At 64.7% G+C, this 18,655-nt stretch overlaps 1 protein-coding gene across 1 annotated transcript; it reads right to left on the reverse strand.

The window, feature by feature from the left end:
• Window positions 1-11,288: 11,288 nt before the first annotated feature.
• On the reverse strand, window positions 11,289-18,655 carry AQP8 (aquaporin 8). Its single transcript, XM_085592031.1, has 5 exons — window positions 17,946-18,655; window positions 15,840-15,966; window positions 14,801-15,021; window positions 13,953-14,087; window positions 11,289-13,649 (listed from the first exon to the last, which is right to left on the reverse strand). The coding sequence occupies exons 1-5, from the start codon at window positions 18,137-18,139 to the stop codon at window positions 13,478-13,480; spliced, it is 849 nt and encodes a 282-aa protein (XP_085448157.1). The 5' UTR covers window positions 18,140-18,655; the 3' UTR covers window positions 11,289-13,477.

Raw genomic sequence — 18,655 nt, forward strand, 5'->3', positions numbered from 1 at the left:
GATTTTTGGAACTTGCAGTCGGAATAATGATCTTTTACCAACCCACTGCAAGCACCTCAGCTGGCTGGCACAGAGGAGTTTTCCAACCACATCCACCTTTCATCTCTCTCCCTGCCTGCCAGCACCCACGGACACAGAAAATCAGATCCATCAGCCTCCTCCTCTGACATCCAGGTCTCCTGAGCCCGCCTGGTGCTGCATCGTCCTGCTCTGGGTGCTGAGGAGGTGAGAATTCAAACCAAAACACGAGACGACTCCAAGTGAAACGTAACCATATTTCCATGAACGAGTATTCCTAAATTCTCATTTCTGGGATTTAATTCTGGATCTGCATCCACGTGATCCTGCCCCTTTTGAGGCCCGGGACCATCCCTGCTCTGCTGTGATCCAGCCCTCCATCCTACGTGCTCTTTCTCTGAAGAAAGCCCCACTCACTCCATGGAATTAAACACCCAGGAGGCTTTCCCGAAATAGGCCCAGGGCTGTTATTATGCAGCTGCTTGGAAAGGTTCAGTGCAGTAATGAGACAGGGCTGACCTGTCCTGCTGATGCCACCCTCCCAGCAGCAGCAGGCTGCTTCCATCTCTCTCACCGTCTGATTTTCCTGCTAAGGAGCAGAAATCCATTGCAGCCGTCCCTGCTGTGCCGTGCCGTGCTGGGAGGGGATGGGGGAACGTCCCCGGGGCCACACGTGGGGTTCCTGTGCTGGCAGCACCGGGGTCCCCCCTGCCCCGGAGCCCCGCTCAGTGCGGGCTCACACAGGGAGCTGTGGAGCAGAAATAACTCCTCCTGCACGGAAAGGAACCGAGCAATAATGGGAATAATTGCAGGGCGTTTTCCCTCCTTCCCTCTGCACTGTTTGAGGGGAGAGGGGTGTTCCTCCCAGCGCTGCTGCACTGCACGTGGAGCCCCACCAGGCTGAATTCTGCTCATTTTTACTGTAAACTCTGGGCTTTGCCTGTTTCTGCCTTGTTGTTTTTTACTGTATGTTCCCATTTTCCAAGGACAGCCCCCATAACTGCTGCATGTGGAATGCACAGAATATGGCTTTCATTTCCCCCTACGAGTGTTGATAATCATGATAATCATGCTCAAACTTTTGTCACTGCTGGGCCACGGCACAAAAGTACAAAAGCCAGGTACAGTTCTTGCTCTCAGGGGATTGCTTTCTTCTTTCCTTAGTTTACGTAATTCTACTTAATTTTCCTTTTTTCATTATTTAGTGCACTCTGAGTCACGTCATATGAAAGGCAGGATCTTCATGGCCACGTTCATTTTCACAGAAGCCGAGGATCAGAGCCCCCCAGCACTCGGAGATTCGGGATGAGGATCCCAGCAGCTCCTTCCTCTGAGGAAGCTGTTCTATTTATTAGTGCAAGGGAGGTCGCCCAGGTGTGTCAGGGACTCGCACACAAACAGCCCCGGGCGGGAGCTCTCGGGGGAGCCCGGCGGTGGAGCAGAGGGGAAATCGGCCCCGTTCATTCCTGCTCCCATCAAAGTCTGGCTTCTAAGGCTGCTTTCCCCTCTGGCTGCTCCTGCTGCGAGAAGGCACCGAAAGCCACCCAAAAGCGCTTGGGAAGAGTCTCGGTGCCTGCCACGCCGGGGATGCCCATGGAGCTGCCAAACCCGAGCTCCTCTGCTGTGGCTGCCCAGCTGCCGGGGCACAGGAGCAGCGGGACCGGGCAGCGTCCCCTGAGCCGTGATTCACATCCTCAGGAAGGGACCTCATCCTCCCCTCCCCATCCTCCCTCCTCATCCTCCTCATCCTCCCCTCCCCATCCTCCCCTCCCCATCCTCCCTCCTCATCCTCCTCATCCTCCCCTCCCCATCCTCCCCTCCTCATCCTCCCTCCTCATCCTCCCTCCTCATCCTCCCCTCCCCATCCTCCCTCCTCATCCTCCCTCCTCATCCTCCCCTCCCCATCCTCCCCTCCCCATCCTCCCCTCCTCATCCTCCCCTCCCCATCCTCCCCTCCTCATCCTCCCCTCCTCATCCTCCCCTCCCCATCCTCCCCTCCCCATCCTCCCCTCCCCATCCTCCCCTCCTCATCCTCCCCTCCCCATCCTCCCCTCCTCATCCTCCCCTCCTCATCCTCCCCTCCCCATCCTCCTCTCCCCATCCTCCCCTCCCCATCCTCCCTCCTCATCCTCCCCTCCTCATCCTCCCCTCCTCATCCTCCCCTCCCCATCCTCCCCTCCCCATCCTCCCCTCCCCATCCTCCCCTCCTCATCCTCCCCTCCCCATCCTCCCCTCCTCATCCTCCCCTCCCCATCCTCCCTCCTCATCCTCCCCTCCTCATCCTCCCCTCCTCATCCTCCCCTCCCCATCCTCCCCTCCCCATCCTCCCCTCCCCATCCTCCCCTCCTCATCCTCCCCTCCCCATCCTCCCCTCCTCATCCTCCCCTCCTCATCCTCCCCTCCCCATCCTCCCCTCCTCATCCTCCCCTCCTCATCCTCCCCTCCCCATCCTCCTCTCCCCATCCTCCCCTCCCCATCCTCCCCAGGAAAATCCCGCAGCCCGAACCCCGGGCTCAGGGGCTCGGGCACACGGCGGGATGCGCTGTGCTGGACAGCTCCAGCCCTCGGCCTCACCCCACCCCACAGCCAGCCCAAATCCCAGCAGAGTCACAATCCCAAAGCCAAGCGGAATTCTCCCCGTTTCCTAGGAAAGCCCTGCCCCAGGCGTGCGGGAGCTGCGCTCCTGGAGCACCCTGCCGGCGCTGCCGCCTCCAGCCCGCGCTGGTGCGGGGATGCTGCTGCCCTGCTGCCCGCACCGGCCCCCTCTGAGGAGTTCAGAAAAGCTGGAGAACAGATTTCTCTCTTTTTTTTAATCTCTTTTTTCTTCGGGACCCAAATCCGCCACAGGAAACAGGTGGAGGAAAAGTCCAGCTCTAATTAGATATAAAGGTGCCTGAGCAGCACTCGGCAGCCTCAACATCCGTTTGTCCTCTTGCCCTCACCCAGCGTGCCAGGAGGGATCCTGGAGCAGGGATCCTGGAGCAGGGATCCTGGAGCAGGGACAGGGATCCTGGAACAGGGATCCTGGAGCAGGGACAGGGATCCTGGAGCAGGGATCCTGGAGCAGGGACAGGGATCCTGGAGCAGGGACAGGGATCCTGGAACAGGGATCCTGGAGCAGGGACAGGGATCCTGGAGCAGGGACAGGGACCCTGGAGCAGGGATCCTGGAGCAGGGACAGGGATCCTGGAACAGGGATCCTGGAGCAGGGACAGGGATCCTGGAACAGGGATCCTGGAGCAGGGATCCTGGAGCAGGGACAGGGATCCTGGAGCAGGGATCCTGGAGCAGGGATCCTGGAGCAGGGACAGGGATCCTGGAGCAGGGATCCTGGAGTAGGAACAGGGATCCTGGAGCAGGGACAGGGATCCTGGAACAGGGACAGGGATCCTGGAGCAGGGACAGGGATCCTGGAGCAGGGATCCTGGAGCAGGGACAGGGATCCTGGAGCAGGGACAGGGATTTCCTTAGGCAGAAAATCCTGGTCCCTCCGAACCCTGGGGGACCTTGTCGCTGCTCACTGCAGTCGCTCCTCCAGCCCCCGCTCAGAGGCTGCTCGGGGGTCCCCGGGGGCAGCACAGCCGCGGTCAAACCCCCAAACCCCACGGGACAAAGGGCCCGGGGGCAGAACCGCAGCTGGAGCCGCAGCTGGAGCCGCAGGGGGACTGCCCCGGGTTCCGTGGGGACACTGGGGACGGGCGGGGTGACAGGCACCGAGGTGCCATCAGCTTCTCTGGCTTTTCCCTTTCTGCTTTCACAGTTTTCGCGTGCTCCACGTCCTCCGTGCGGCGAGGATGGAGCGGGGAGAGATGCTGCGTTCGTGTGAGGAGAGACCCGGCTGCCCACGCCCCGCGGCAGGAGATCCTCCACAGCCGCCGCTGGGCGAGAAAAAACCCAAATGTCGGTGGTGCCTGAGCTGCAGAAAGCTCCGGAGTGGCCGCAGCGAGGGCACAGCCGCAGGGACACGGGGACAGCCGCAGGGACACGGGGACAGCCGCAGGGACACGGGGACAGACGGAGGGACACGGGGACAGACACAGGGACACGGGGACAGACACAGGGACACGGGGACAGCCGCAGGGACACGGGGACAGACACAGGGACACGGGGACAGCCGCAGGGACACGGGGACAGCCGCAGGGACACGGGGACAGCAGCAGGGACACGGGGACAGACACAGGGACACGGGGACAGCAGGAGGGACACGGGGACAGACGGAGGGACACGGGGACAGACACAGGGACACGGGGACAGCAGGAGGGACACGGGGACAGCAGCAGGGACACGGGGACAGCAGGAGGGACACGGGGACAGACACAGGGACACGGGGACAGCCATAGGGACACGGGGACAGCAGCAGGGACACGGGGACAGCCATAGGGACACGGGGACAGCAGGAGGGACACGGGGACAGCAGCAGGGACACGGGGACAGACACAGGGACACGGGGACAGACACAGGGACACGGGGACAGACGGAGGGACACGGGGACAGCAGGAGGGACACGGGGACAGACACAGGGACACGGGGATAGCCACAGGGACACGGGGACAGCGGCGCCCGGCTGGAGCAGCCCCTGCTCCCGTCCTGGATGTGGAAATCCATCGTTTCCTTTGCTGCCCTCCTGCAGCCCCGCCGTGGCCGGCAGTGCGGGTGGGGAATGTCCGGCTGCTCCGGGACGCCGGGATGTGACAGGCGGGACTCGGCCGGGGCTGTGGCTGGGGACATCGGGACACTGCCGAGGTGACAGCGCTGCCGGGGCACGGAGCGCTCCAGCTGCCCGTGGCCCCCGAGCACCTCTGCCCCCGGGAGGAGGGCAAACACGGCGGGCAGAGAACGCGGGGCTGTTGGGCAGAGAGGAGGAAAGCCGGGCAAAGCGAGCACGGGACTGCCCTGAGCACAGGGATGCGGCAGGGAGCTGGCACACGCTGCTCTCGCCGGGCAGGAGCAGCTGAGGGGCAGCAGGAAGGGGTTAAACAGGGCTCCCTCCATCCCCCCAGCCGGGCTCACCGCTTTCCCGGGACCCCAGGGTGCGGGGGTGGCCTGGGGTGCGGCTCCCAGGCTGTGAGGGGCAGCAGGGCCGTGCCGGAGCAGTGAAACCCCCCGGGCGGAGCTGCCGTGCCTGGGGCTGTGTGTGACACATCCTCGCTCCTCCCAGCCACGGGCGTTTCTCCATCGCGTGCCCAGCTGGGGCGCTGGGATGGGCAGCCGGGCCGCTCCTGCCCGGGGCTGCACAGGAGGGGCACGGCCACCACACCTACCCAGAGCCGGCCTCGGGGTGCTCGCATGGCTCGGCACATGCCAAACATGCTTAGGCTATTTAAATATTTCATATTCCTGGCTGCTGGCTTGCAGGGAGAACAAATTAATTCTGTTTTATGTACCCAGAAACGGCCCACATCAAACCGCCTTCCCGCACAGTTGGTTAAGCAAAGTTTGTGGTGAAATCCTTGGGGTGTTGTTGCTTGGTTCCCAAACCATCTGATTGATTATTGGCTTCCGTGTCCTCTAACTCTACAGGAAGTTGTGATTATTCCTTTGATCCGACTTTTTGATTTCACCCTGTGCTCCACACTGGGTTGGTGCACGGCGGGGCAGGGCAGTGGCAGGGCCAGAGTGGCACTGCCACCTCCACACCTCTCACCAGGTGCACAGGGGAGCTGCGGGCCTGGGGCAGCCAGGCAACAGCACAGAGCCAAGGACAGCATTACATTTTTATGCTGGATTCAAAAGCAAGACTCAAACGCAGCAGCAACAAGGCCGAGCTGCTGCTGAGCGATGGGCTCGAGCTGGTGCAAGATGAAGGGAAAGCTCCAGGGACACCTCAGAGCCCTGCCAGGGCCTGAGGGATTTCCAGGAGAGCTGCAGAGGGGCTGGGGACAAGGGCTGGAGGGACAGGGCACAGGGAATGGCTCCCACTGCCAGAGGGCAGGGCTGGATGGGAGATTGGGAGGAATTCCTGCTGGGAGGGTGGGCAGGCCCTGGCACAGGTGCCCAGAGCAGCTGCGGCTGCCTCTGGATCCCTGGCAGTGTCCAGCTGGAATTGTCCGATGGTCGGACAGGCCTTGGAGCAGCCTGGTGGCACAGGCCAGCTCCGGAGGCAGAGCCAAGGGGAAGCAGGAGAAAATCAGAGGCACCAAGGCCCCCTCCGGGCTGCACAATTCTGCTTGTGCCATGGCAAACCCCAGCTGCTCTAGCCCAGGAGCTGCATTTCTCTGCAGCTTCCTTCTCCCGAGGGATGGCTGCTTTTATACCCATCATTCATCACACTGCTCAGAAAAATAATCTCATAATGAATTCTTCACCCAGCCCTTCCAGGAGCCTCATTTAAATAACAACGAGGCTCATTAACGGCGCGGGGCTGATCCCTGCACAATGATTTCTTCATTAAGCTGTGCCTGGGAGGGTTTTCCTCCCAGCCGAGCCAGTAATCCTTTCCTCCCAGCCGCTCTCTGCTGCTCCGCACTCACGGATCCCATCGGGCCCAGCTCTGGGCAGGGATGCGCCGGTGCTCGTTTCTTCGGGAGCCCCGGGATGTGGAAATCCCAGATGGATGTTCCTGCCCTGCCTTTGGCCTTCGGCCACCCCCAGCTTGTCCAGCCTGGCCGGGAGCCCGCCCTGGCCGCTTAAATCCCTGCTGGCAGCAAACCGGGGCCGGCTGGGGCCGTGCCCCTCCCCGGGAGCCCCAGCCCGGCTGCCCCGGCACGTCCCGGCCCCGGGGCCCGGGACGGAGCGCAGAGCCCGGGAGCGCCGGGCGGGGCTCGGCTGCTCAGCGCCGTTATCTCGGCTGATTTCCCACGGCGGATTATTCCAGCTGCGGGCCGGGAGTGCCGGAGCCGTGCCCGCTGTCCCCTGGTGTCCCCCTGCTCGCCCTCCCCAGCGCCACAACGCGTCGGGTCCCTTCCGCTCCTCCCTCCCGCTCCTCAGCGGCAGGAAAAACTGAAAAAATACTGCAGGCAGAGGGTAACCTACCTGCCACGAATTTCCAGAAATATTTAGAAAAAGTTTCATTAAAAAAAAAAAAAAAAAAAAAAAGCAAGTCCTCATGGAAGACTTGGGGCTTCACCAGCTTAAGGAACGAAAATAATTTTGGAATGGAAAACATTTGCATGAGGCTTTCCCCCGTCTCTGATGCAGTGACTCGGGTTGGGTTTGCTGCCTCGGCTGCTCCTGGGTTCGCCGGCCCCGAGGGCGCCCGGGCAGCGGGTGGGCGGACGCGTGTGCCCGGTGCCCTGGCGGTGTCCCCGGGGTGCCACGGTCCTGCCGCACCCCGGCACCGGGATGGGCAGCTGGCCCTGGCCGAGTGGGAATTTTCTGCAGCAAACGCCAGCAGGTTGCTTCACTCCGCGAGCCGCGGGGTTTATTTATCCCTCCCTCACTCTTGCTCATCTGTGTTTGTCAGCCAGATCGTACCGGTTGCCATCTGCAGGAAGCTGGAAATTGTTTCTGCCTTTTCCCTCTCGGCTGCAGCTCCTGCAGCTCCTTCCTGCTCCTGGTGGAGCCGGGGATCCGCAGCTCCGGGAGCGGGCAGTGCCCGAGCCCGCCCGTGCTGCCCGCAGGGGCACAAAGCCCCGAGAGCTCCTGCGGCCGTGGGCTTTTCCCGGGATGGTGTCCGGGGCTTTTCCCGGGATGGTGTCCGGGGCTTTTCCCGGGATGGTGTCCGGGGCTTTTCCCGTGGTGGTGTCCGGGGCTTTTCCCGGGATGGTGTCCGGGGCTTTTCCCGTGGTGGTGTGTGTCCGGGGCTTTTCCCGGGATGGTGTCCGGGGCTTTTCCCGTGGTGGTGTGTGTCCGGGGCTTTTCCCGGGATGGTGTCCGGGGCTTTTCCCGGGATGGTGTCCGGGGCTTTTCCCGTGGTGGTGTGTGTCCGGGGCTTTTCCCGGGATGGTGTCCGGGGCTTTTCCCGTGGTGGTGTGTGTCCGGGGCTTTTCCCGGGATGGTGTCCGGGGCTTTTCCCGGGATGGTGTCCGGGGCTTTTCCCGTGGTGGTGTGTGTCCGGGGCTTTTCCCGGGATGGTGTCCGGGGCTTTTCCCGTGGTGGTGTCCGCGGGGTTTTTGGCCATGGGGCCGTGGCCACCTCCTGTCTGTGCCCGGCCCGGGGCTGCTGAGCCGTGCCCAGGCTGTGCCCTGCCCCTCGGGGGTCGGGCTGGCACTGCCACACGGCATCCCCGGCTCTCCCTCCCTGTTCCCTCTCCCGGTGTCCCCATGAAACCCAGGACTCCTGCACGCCCAGGACCCAAATTTTCCCGGATCGCATCCACCAGGTCCCGCGAGCTCCTTTATTAAGGATAATTTGGATGCTAAGGGCCGTCCTGCTCTGCCCCCCGCTCATTCACGCTGCAATTTCCTGCCCTGAAAGGACTCTCCGGCCTGGCAGCGGGTGCCCGGCTGTAATTGAACCCCGCTGCTCTTTCCGCTGGAGTAGGAGCGCTCCAGGGGAATTCCCCGACGCGGGGACCCCCATCCCCGGGATCCCGCAGCCGTGGGACCCCGCCCGTGTCCGTGTCCGTGTCCGTGTCCGTGTCCGTGTCCGTGTCCGTGTCTGGGGCGGCCCCGGCGGCCGCGCTCCCTCCGCTCCGCCCGGCTCGGAATGTCACCGTTCCCATGGCAACGGGAGGGCTGCAAAAAAAAAAAAAAAAAAAAAAAAAAAAAAAAAAGGAAAAAAACCCATCAAAAACAAGGAAGAATGGAGCTGAGGGAAGAGCTCGGAATGGGAGGGGGGCTGGGAGAAGAGCAGCCCTGGGGGGTTCAGTCCCCAGAGGCCGCCCCCGCCCACAGGGACATCCCGGGGGCGCTCAGGCTGCGAGAAGCACGGCGGGGACTCAACGCGGCCCCTGCGGCCCCCGGCCCGGGCAGAAGGGACCCGGCACCCCGTCAGACCGGGCAGGGGACAGCCACGTCCCGGCAGCGAGCGGGGTCAGCCTCCCACCCACCCAGCCGCTCCGAAGCACGGCCGGGCTGGGGGGGCAGCCCCGCATCCCCGCGCTGCTCCCGGGGCTCCCTCCGAGCTGCCAGAGCCGACGGGTCCCGCCGGGCACCGCGGGCACACGGCGGCCCCGGCGGCAGCGAGGTGCCAACTCCGCCTCCGTCCGCAGCCCGAGGATTCCTCCAGCAGCCCCGCGCCTCTCCCTGCAATGTTGATCATTTTGATGGAGCATTTGTTTTAATTTCCCAAATGAGGAAGCAATCTTGTCAATGTTGTGCGGTAATTAAAATGGCTATTTATTGTGCAGCATTCTGGCTGCTGCCGGCGCAGAGCACCGTCAGCGTTCCCCTCCCGAGCCTTCCTCCCGCCGGCCCGCGGCCCCCGGGGCCCGGCGCTGGCTCGGCGGTGCCCCGGGCTCGCACCGGTGCCCGCTGCCCCAGAGTGCGAGCCCGGAGCTGCCGAAGCTGGGGAAGGCTGCGGGGAGCGGCAGCAGCGCGGCTGTCGCTGGGGATCGCCGCTGTGACCCTGCGCTGCTCGCACCGTATTTGCATCATCAGCAGCGAGCTCTCCGAGGCTTTCCCTGCCGTGCTTTGTCTGTTATTTCTTCTCCACAAACACTCGAAGTGGCAAAAGCTGGGGAAAAAAAATAACACTTGCAAATAAATGTCTGTGCAAATCCATTCTAAAAGCCCTTTAAAATGTAAATCCTTCAGCTGGGGCGGCGCTGGGCACGGGAAGCCGCCGGTGCCCGGGGAAGCCAGGCTGGATGTCGGCAGTGAGGAGGGGGCTCTGCTCCCCCTCCGCTGCGGGGAACGGGGCTCCGGGGATCCGGGGGTCCCCGGGGGGCACCTCTGTGCCAGCCGCTCTCCAGGGAGATGCCAATGGGAGGAAATGAAAGATCAGTGGAGGGAGTGGAAGGAGAAGTGGGGTGGAACGGGTTGGGGAGGGGGAGAAAACCCCTCTTCCCACATTCCCCTCCCACCAGCCTTGCTCCAGGGCCGTTCCCGCTCTGCCGAAGGGAGATGGCAGAGCAGGAACGGTGGCAGGGGCACCGATCGGCCTGGCCCGCGGCACCGGGCTGGGAATGTCCCCCCGCCCCCGGGAAACGCCGCCGGACCTCTGGCAGGAGGGCCTGGAGCAAAACGTGGTGGGGCTGTCCCACTCCTCAGGGTCCTGCACAGCCTGGTGGGGCTGTTCTTGTCCTCAGGGTCCTGCACAGCCTGGTGGGGCTGTCCCACTCCTCAGGGTCCTGCACAGCCTGGTGGGGCTGTCCTGCTCCTCAGGTCCTGCACAGCCTGGTGGGGCTGTTCTTGTCCTCAGGGTCCTGCACAGCCTGGTGGGGCTGTTCTTGTCCTCAGGGTCCTGCACAGCCTGGTGGGGCTGCCCCGGCCCGGGGCTTGGGTCTGGGGACCACAGCGGGCATGGGGCTGGGGGACACGGGGCACTGCTGGGGACACAGAACAGCGCTGGGCACACTGGACAGTGCTGAGGCGTTTGGCACGGGAGCAGGGCACATGGCACAGCAGCCAGGGACGTGTCCCGGTGTCGAGGGCCATGGCACGGCACCGGGGGAGGTGGCACAGTGGCCAGGGATGCCGCCCAGCCCCGCGGGCACAGCCGGGCCCGGCGGCAGGAGCCCATCCGCAGCCCGGCGCGGCTGCCGAAGCTTCCCCAGAATCCCACCCCCGCTCCGCTCCCCCGTCGCTCGCTCCCCGCTCCTACATGCAGATGCCAGCTCACGCGCAGAGCTGGCTCCGCGCGTCATCCCCACCTCCGCTGTCCCCCGTGCCCTGCCCACGCTGCCACCCGGCCCGGGGAGCACCCCTGGGAGCCCCACGGCACCGGGCTGGCACAGCAGCAGAGATGGGAGCTCGGGGTTCACCCCCTGCAGCCACGGCGGGTCTGCCTGGTGGGTGGGCAAACCCAGCTGAAAGGATTCCTTCCCCCCTTTTTTGTCCTTTCTCCAGCTGCAGAAAGCCTTTGGAGCAACAGGAGAAATTCCAGATGCCCTCACGGGGCACGTTTAAAAGCGTTCATCCATCCTGCCCCCTCAGGGTGCTGCCTTTGCTCAGGGGCTGCAAGTTTCGGGGAGCACACTGCCAGGCCCCTGCAGCCCTGGGCAGGGAAAATGCTGGGAGCCGATCCTTCCCTCACTGCGGGTGAGGGCTGGTGAGCAGCTGGCACAGGGAAGAGCTGGGTGTTCTTCTGCAGCACCCTGAGCGTTTTCCCTGTGTTCCCAAGGTGCTGGCACCGGGTACAGCTGGTGGCACCTGGGCCAGCACGTGCCTGGTGTCTGTGCAGCCTTTGGCACCTCTGCCAAGTGCCCGGAGCCCATCCCAGCTTTCCAGCACGCAGGGGCTGAGGGTTGGTGCCCGTCCAGCCCCTCATCTCTGAATGACCACCCCGGGGCTGTCCGGACAGCAGGATCCTCACCCCCCTATGCCCGAGCACCCCATGGGTGCCCTTTGCACCCCAACAGGCACCAGAACCTGGAAAACCCCGGGCAGCATCCCAGCAGATCCATGTGCTGATAAAAACGCGGTGCAGACCCATGTCCAGGCCTGATGCAAATTTAATTGAATGGGAATGAGATGTATTTTATGTCCTTAAAGCACATTAAGTGCTTCGAAGTTAATTGGTATTTAATTAGCATAAATCAAGCACTTTAATAATACTCAAGGAAAAACAACGTGGTGTTAGAGATGCTTTATCGAAAGTCACCCTGACAAATGAAAGAGGAATGTGCCCAACACATCAGCACACGAGGCCGTGCACGGGCTGTCCCTGCTGTCCCCTGCTGTCCCCTGCACCCGGGACAGGCGGTGGCACCACTGCCCCGGAGGGACCTGCAGAGCCCCTGCCCTGCTGCTCCGGGGAGAGGAGCCTGGAAAGCGGGGGCAGCAGGGAGATGGGGTGCAGGATGGATTTGGGGTGCAGGGTGGGTTTGGAGTGCAGGCTGGATTTGGGGTGCAGGATGGGTTTGGGGTGCAGGATGGGTTTGGGGTGCAGGGTGGGTTTGGGATGCAGGATGGGTTTGGGGTGCAGGGTGGGTTTGGGGTGCAGGATGGGTTTGGGGTGCAGGGTGGGTTTGGGGTGCAGGCTGGATTTGGGGTGCAGGATGGATTTGGGGTGCAGGCTGGATTTGGGGTGCAGGATGGGTTTGGGGTGCAGGGTGGATTTGGGGTGCAGGATGGATTTGGGGTGCAGGATGGGTTTGGGGTGCAGGCTGGATTTGGGGTGCAGGATGGGTTTGGGGTGCAGGGTGGGTTTGGGGTGCAGGATGGGTTTGGGGTGCAGGCTGGATTTGGGGTGCAGGATGGGTTTGGGGTGCAGAATGGATTTGGGTGCAGGGTGGATTTGGGGTGCAGGCTGGATTTGGGGTGCCGGCGCAGCAGCCTGCCCGTGCAGAGGCAGCCGCAGCCGAGCGCGTTTCCTGCGGGGCCGAGCATCCTCTCGAAAGGGGAAGGGGCAGCCCCGGGCCCAGCCCCGCTCCGCCGGAGCTGTGCCCCGAGCAGGGCGGGGACGCGCTGGGGGCCCCGCAGCCCCTCGGGTTCCCTTCGGGGAGGAAACAGCGACTCCGTGTTTGGTTCGGCAGTTTTTGTGGCGTTGCCATGCCAACCGTCCCGGTGACATCTTCATGCCATTCGTCTCCTTTGGGGTGGCACCGTTTTCCTGCCCGGGTGAGCGGCTGCCGGGCCCCCGGCTCGCCGGCAGTTCCCTCGGCTGCTGCCCAGCCCCGGCAGCTGCCCAGGGAGGGGGCACAGCGCCCCTCGCCCCTCGCCAGGGATGCTCCATCCCCGGCCTTCCCTCGCTGCAGCATCCCCGCAGCATCGTCCTTCCCTAAAAACGCGTCAGTGCCCCCGTGCCCCCGCGCGGGTCACCCCCGGCGTGGCAAAGCAGAAACCAGGCTGAAAATAGAGAGGTGACATTGGCAGTGCCCTGCCAGCCCCCGGGGACAGCTGGGAGCTGCCCTGGCACGGCAGAGGCAGCGGTGGGAGAGGGAGGAGGCAGCTGCCCTGCCCGGGGTGCCCGCTGCTGCCCGGGGAGCGGCCCGAGCCAGCCCCGGCCCCTGCCCGCAGCGGGGGCTGGGCGAGCATCAGGCATTTCCCAAGCCATCATTTCCCAAAATCCGGCGTGGCTTAACCCCGGGAGCGCGGGGCGCTCCTGTCTGGCACCGGGGGTGCTCGCGGTGCCAGCCGTGTGCCAGGGCAGGGGGGTCCCCACGAGCCCCCCAGGGGAGGCTGGGGGCCGCGGGATGAGGCAGCGCTGTGCCCAGAGCCCCCTCCTGCCGCCCCTGAGGCATCACGGGGCAGGAGCTGCTCGGCACCATCCCGGCGAGGGTGGCGGGGGTGGTGGTGCCCACCCAGAGGGCACAGGGCTCCCTGGCTCCGTGGGTGCCCGGACACGGAGGGCACAGGGCTCCCTGGCTCCGTGGGTGCCCGGACACGGAGGGCACAGGGCTCCCTGGCTCCGTGGGTCAGACACGGAGGGCACAGGGCTCCCTGGCTCTGTGGGTGCCCGGGCACAGCTCTGGGGGTCAGACACGATGCATGGGCAGTGCCAGAGCAGCCTGGGGCACCACAGAGCTGTCCGAGGATGCTCCCGGTGGGCTGCTGCCGTGGCAGGGCTGGCAGAGCCGGGCTCCATCCCCCCTCCAGCAGCACGGGAAGTTCAGGAGCAGGCGGGTGGCCTGGTCACCCAGCAGGAGCCTTTGGGGAGGGAAGTGAGACAGAAATCCGGGCTCACGATTCTGCCCTGGCAGGGACACAACAAGGACACGGGCACAGCAGCGGCCCCAGGCTGGCAGCCACACGGGACACGGGTGAGGCCCGTGGGGACACGGGCTGGGCCTCTGCTGCCACCCTGACCCCGTGGGAAGGCAAAGGGACAGGAGTCCCCAGCCCTGGACACCCTGTGGAGCAGCAGCTGCCCGCTAGAGGAGCAGCAGCACGGGCACGGGGAGGGTCAGCCCGCAGGGTGCCAGTCCCGGTGCCACTGCAGGTGCCACCTACCTCAGCAGCAGCCCGACGAGCAGTGCAGCTGCCATGGGCCCCAGCCAGTAGACCCAGTGGTTGTGCCAGGAGTTGGCCACCAGAGCCGGCCCGAAGGCTCGGGCTGGGTTCATGCAGGCTCCGGACACGCCGCCCCTGCCAGGGGACACCGAGGCTGTGCCATCCCAGCGGGACACGGGAGCGGCACCCCCCTCCTGCTGGCACGGGCAGGGAGGGGTGGGCAGCAGCAGCCCCCTGCCAGGCTCCTGCCCGGGGCTCTGCTGGGCACCGGGCTCGGGCCGAGGCAGCCAGGCTTTGCTCAGGGGGGCTCCACACCACACAGGACTTACACAGATCTCACACAGGGCTTACACACAGCTTACACACAGCTTACACACACTTGCACACACTCGTGGGGTGGCAGCAATTACAGCCTTAGGGGTAAATATTTGCCGAGGGGTTGGTGCCCTGTGTAAACACGGCCCGGGGTCCTGCCCGAGCGGGTGGGCACCGCCTCAGCCAAGGCTCCATTCACGCTGCCAATTGCGTGTGCTCCTTATCCTGTGGCCCTGGCTGCTCCTGCGCCCAGCCCAGCACCTCTCCCAAACTGCCAGAGCGCCCACTGGGCTCATCTGGTGCCCTTCCTCAGCTTGCCTCCGTGTCCCTGGGCACAGGGTCCGTGCTGTGCTTCAGGAGGGCAGCTCCATCCCATCCCATCCCATCCCATCCCATCCCATCCCATCCCATCCCATCCCATCCCATCCCATCCCATCCCATCCCATCCCATCCCATCCCATCCCATTATCCCATCCCATCCCATCCCATTATCCCATCCCGCGGGCACGGCGGGCACGGCGGGCACAGCTCACCCCGCCAGGATGCCGGCCGTGGCCGCCAGCCCGGTGCAGAGCGGGGCCAGCGGGGCGCTGCCCCTGCGGCTGGCGGCTCCCACGCAGGCGGGCAGGAGCAGGAGGGAGCTGAGCAGGGTCTCGGCCGCCAGGACGGCGGGCACCGGCACCCGCTGGGCAGCGGCGGCTCCGCCGAAGGCTCCTCCGCCGGCGCTGCCGAAGCGCTCGCTCGGTGCCACGGCCTGCGGGGACAGCGTCGGTGCCCGCCCGCCCCGGGCCGCGCCCGTGCCCGTGCCAGCAGATGGGCTCGCTGTCGGGGCAGCGTGGGCGGCTTAAAGAGGAGCTAAACTGGGCTAAGCTGGCAGGACGGGCGGCCCCGAGCCTGGCACGCCCGGAGCCGGCGGGGGAGGCTCGGGCACCGCCGGGGGACCGGGGCGGGGTGGGAGCCCCGGCTGCCCGCGGGATGTGCCGGCCGGAGCACTCGGTGCTGCTGGAGCTGGACCGGGCAGCACCGAACCCGAACCGCCCCCAGGGCACGGTGCTGGGGGAACGGGCACGGGGAAACGCCCTGGGCAGCGCTGTGAGGCACCCCGGTCCTGCTGTGCCCCCTTGGATAGAGGGCACGGCGAACCTCTGGAGGGCAGAGCCTGGCCCCAGAGCCCGCAGTGGGCAGGACAGTGCCCAGGGACACCCCCGGGTCCCTACCTTTGCCAGGGCAGGGACAATCCCAATGCCCAGGGACACCCCCGGGTCCCTACCTTTGCCAGGGCAGGGACAGTGCCCAGGGACACCCCCGGGTCCCTACCTTGGCCAGGGCAGGGACAATCCCAATGCCCAGGGACACCTCCGGGTCCCTACCTTGGCCAGGGCAGGGACAATCCCAATGCCCAGGGACACCCCGGGTCCCTACCTGGGCCAGGGCAGGGACAATCCCAATGCCCAGGGACACCCCGGGTCCCTACCTTTGCCAGGGCAGGGACAGTGCCCAGGGACACCCCGGGTCCCTACCTTTGCCAGGGCAGGGACAATCCCAATGCCCAGGGACACCCCGGGTCCCTACCTTGGCCAGGGCAGCTCCGATCACCCCTCCGCAGAGCTGGGAGAGCCAGTAGGGGATGAGCATGGGCATGGGCAGCCCCCCGGCCAGGCACACGCCCAGGGACACGGCGGGGTTGAAGTGGCCGCCGCTGCCGAGCAGAGAGGAGCATCAGGGGGCATCACCCAGCGCGGTGGCCTCTCGCCGTGCCCTGGCACCCCAGCTGCTTTGCCAGCCCTCCCGTGCTGCAGAGCAGCAGGATCCAGGTGTTCCCTGTGCTGCAGAGCAGCGGCAGCAGGCTGGACACGCAGCAGTGCCAGGCGGGGCAGTCTGAGGACAGGATTTGGGGGATGCCACTGAGGAGGTCCCAGAGCTGCTGCAGCGCTGCCAGGCAGCTGTGGGCAGCAGGGCACTCACAGAGCTGCAGGAATGCAGTGCTGGGCTGGCACAGCCTGGCAGGGCACACGTCCCCCAGGCAGTCACAGACCAGAGCCAGCCCTCGGTACCAGACCTAAATCCTTCTCCTCAAAAAGCACGAGCCAGTCAGACAGAGAGACCCTCTAATTAATCCTGATTGCCATGAGACACAGGTTAATGAACAGGTTTCATAACTGATCAGGCTGATAATTGCTGGAGATGAGTCAGAGAGTCTGGGAGCAGGAGCCACATCTGACTGCTCAGCCGAGCCCCAGGAGAGCAGGGAGCTGCTCAGGGCTGCTGCCTCGGCTGCCCAGGGCCCCAGGGCAGCAGCCCGGGCTGGGGCCAGCCGGGGCTCAGGGGGCACCTGGCAGCACCCAAACCCCACTGGGGGAGCAGCCTGAATGGGAACCCCTCCCGAGCTGGGCTCCTCTCCAGCCTCCCTGCGCTCAATCCTTCCCTGGGCAGCCTTTCCCAGGCTCAATCCTTCCCTGGGCAGCCTTCCCCAGGGCTCAATCCTTCCCTGGGCAGCCTTTCCCAGGGCTCAACTTCCCTGGGCAGCCTTCCCCAGGCTCAATCCTTCCCTGGGCAGCCTTTCCCAGGGCTCAATCCTTCCCTGGGCAGCCTTCCCCAGGCTCAATCCTTCCCTGGGCAGCCTTCCCCAGGGCTCAATCCTTCCCTGGGCAGCCTTTCCCAGGGCTCAATCCTCCCTGGTAGGGTGGGCAGCCCTGGCACAGGTGCCCAGAGCAGCTGGGGCTGCCCCTGGATTCCTGCAGTGCCCAAGGCCAGGCTGGACACTGGGGCTGGAGCAGCTGGGGCAGTGGGGGGTGTCCCTGCCGTGGCAGGGGTGCACAGGGTGGGATTTAAGCTCCTCTCTAATCCCAACCATTTCAGGATTCGGTGTGAAGCTGCAGCCCCTCACCTGGAGCTCCCCTGTGCTGCTGCCCTGGGCTTGGGGTGCAGCAGGACCTGGCACAGGCACCGTGGCTCAGGAGTCTCCACTGCACCAGCCCCACCCTGGGCCCTTCTCCCTCCTGCCAGGCGCTGCTGCATTTTCATCCCACTGCCCTGGGCTCCGGGCTGTGCCCTGCTCCTGCCCAGGCCAGCCGGGCCAGCCCGGAGATGCCAGCCCTGCGCTGTGTGCAGCTGGCACAGGGAAGGGGCTGACACTCCCCAGGGACCCTTTCAGCATCTTCCCCAGGGATAAATGTGTGTCTCAGCACCACACAGCAGCTTTTGCAATGAGCACATTTTCTAAATGTTGCTTTTGAGTTATTGAAACCCTCCCTTTTTCTTCCACCTGAAAATACCCAGAGGAGGAGCGCAGTTGGGTCAAAATGTTTTGCTCTGACATCCTTGTAAAAGGAAACATCTCAGCTTCAGAGAGAATCATAAAATCACAGAATGCTTTGGGCTGGAAGGGCCCTTAGATATCTCCAACTCCCAGAGGAGAACGCTGCTGCTCCTTCAGCTTGACCGTTTTTATGAAAAGGGGCTAAAAATTGAAGCGCTGCAATGCGAGACAGGTGAGCAGCCCCGAACCCACGGCGTTGTGGGTGCCACCAAAGATGCCACCACCGATGCCACCACCCCCAAAGGGCACCAGGAGCTCCGTGGCAAGGCAGGGGTGCTGAGGGCACTGGGGTTGGGGCAGGGGAGGGTGGGAGCAGCTCCGTGTGCTGGCACAGCCCAGGGGCGCTCGCTGTCCCTTACCTGATGTCCCCCAGCGCGGCCACGGTGACAGCCAGTGCCAGCCCGTGTGCCAGGGCGGGCTGCAGCCGGCCCGTGCCCCCCGCGTCCTCCAGCACCGACAGGCAGCCGATGAAGATGAAGAGGGCAGTGCCCAGCAGCTCGGCCAGGCAGGGCTGCACACGCTGCAGGGACGAGGGCTTGGCATCAGTGTCCATCACGTCCTGCAGCGGGCACGGGAGCCCAGGGCACGGCTGGGGCACGGGAACCAGCCCAGGGCTCGGCTGGGGATGCTCGGGGCAGAGCCTGGCTGTGCAGGACCCCGAGAGGCTGCCGGGCTCCCCCTGACTGTCTGAGAGGCAGCTCTGGAGGGGAGGCCCTAAATACAGATTGGATTTGCATTGCTAAGGCAAAAAAAGGGTCATAAAAGCTGTTGGGCCGGCCCCCAGCGATATCAAAGCTCGTTATCACTGCCAAGCCTTGCTTCAAGGCTTGGGGATTTTTCCCTCGGATTTTTGTTGCTGTTGGTGGTGGTTTGAGGGGGTTCTGCCGGGATTCGGGATGTGGTTCCTGCCCTGCACACCTGGAGTGTGGCACCTGTGCCCGGCCCTGGGGCCTCTGTGCCTGTTGGAGCCACCGAGGGGCAGCGCCCTTGGGAAAGGGCTGATCCTGCCCCAGAACCCCGGGTGATGCTCCCCCAGAACCCCGGGTGATGTTCCCCCAGAACCCCGGGT

The sequence above is a fragment of the Lonchura striata genome, chromosome 14 (genome assembly GCF_050655825.1).
Source record: "Lonchura striata isolate lonStrDom1 chromosome 14, ASM5065582v1, whole genome shotgun sequence".
In the NCBI taxonomy this organism is placed as follows: domain Eukaryota; kingdom Metazoa; phylum Chordata; class Aves; order Passeriformes; family Estrildidae; genus Lonchura; species Lonchura striata.

What these genes read in the sequence shown, in the direction of transcription:
- AQP8 (XM_085592031.1), bottom strand. Translation starts at nt 18,139, where the DNA reads ATGGACACTGATGCCAAGCCCTCGTCCCTGCAGCGTGTGCAGCCCTGC. An exon ending in ACGGCCGGCATCCTGGCGGG is followed by an intron (nt 14,088 to 14,800) that starts GTGAGCTGTGCC and finishes GTCCCCTGGCAG; the next exon opens with GGGCGGCGTGTCCGGAGCCT. An exon ending in CTCGTCGGGCTGCTGCTGAG is followed by an intron (nt 13,650 to 13,952) that starts GTAGGTGGCACC and finishes CCCTCCCCAAAG; the next exon opens with GCTCCTGCTGGGTGACCAGG.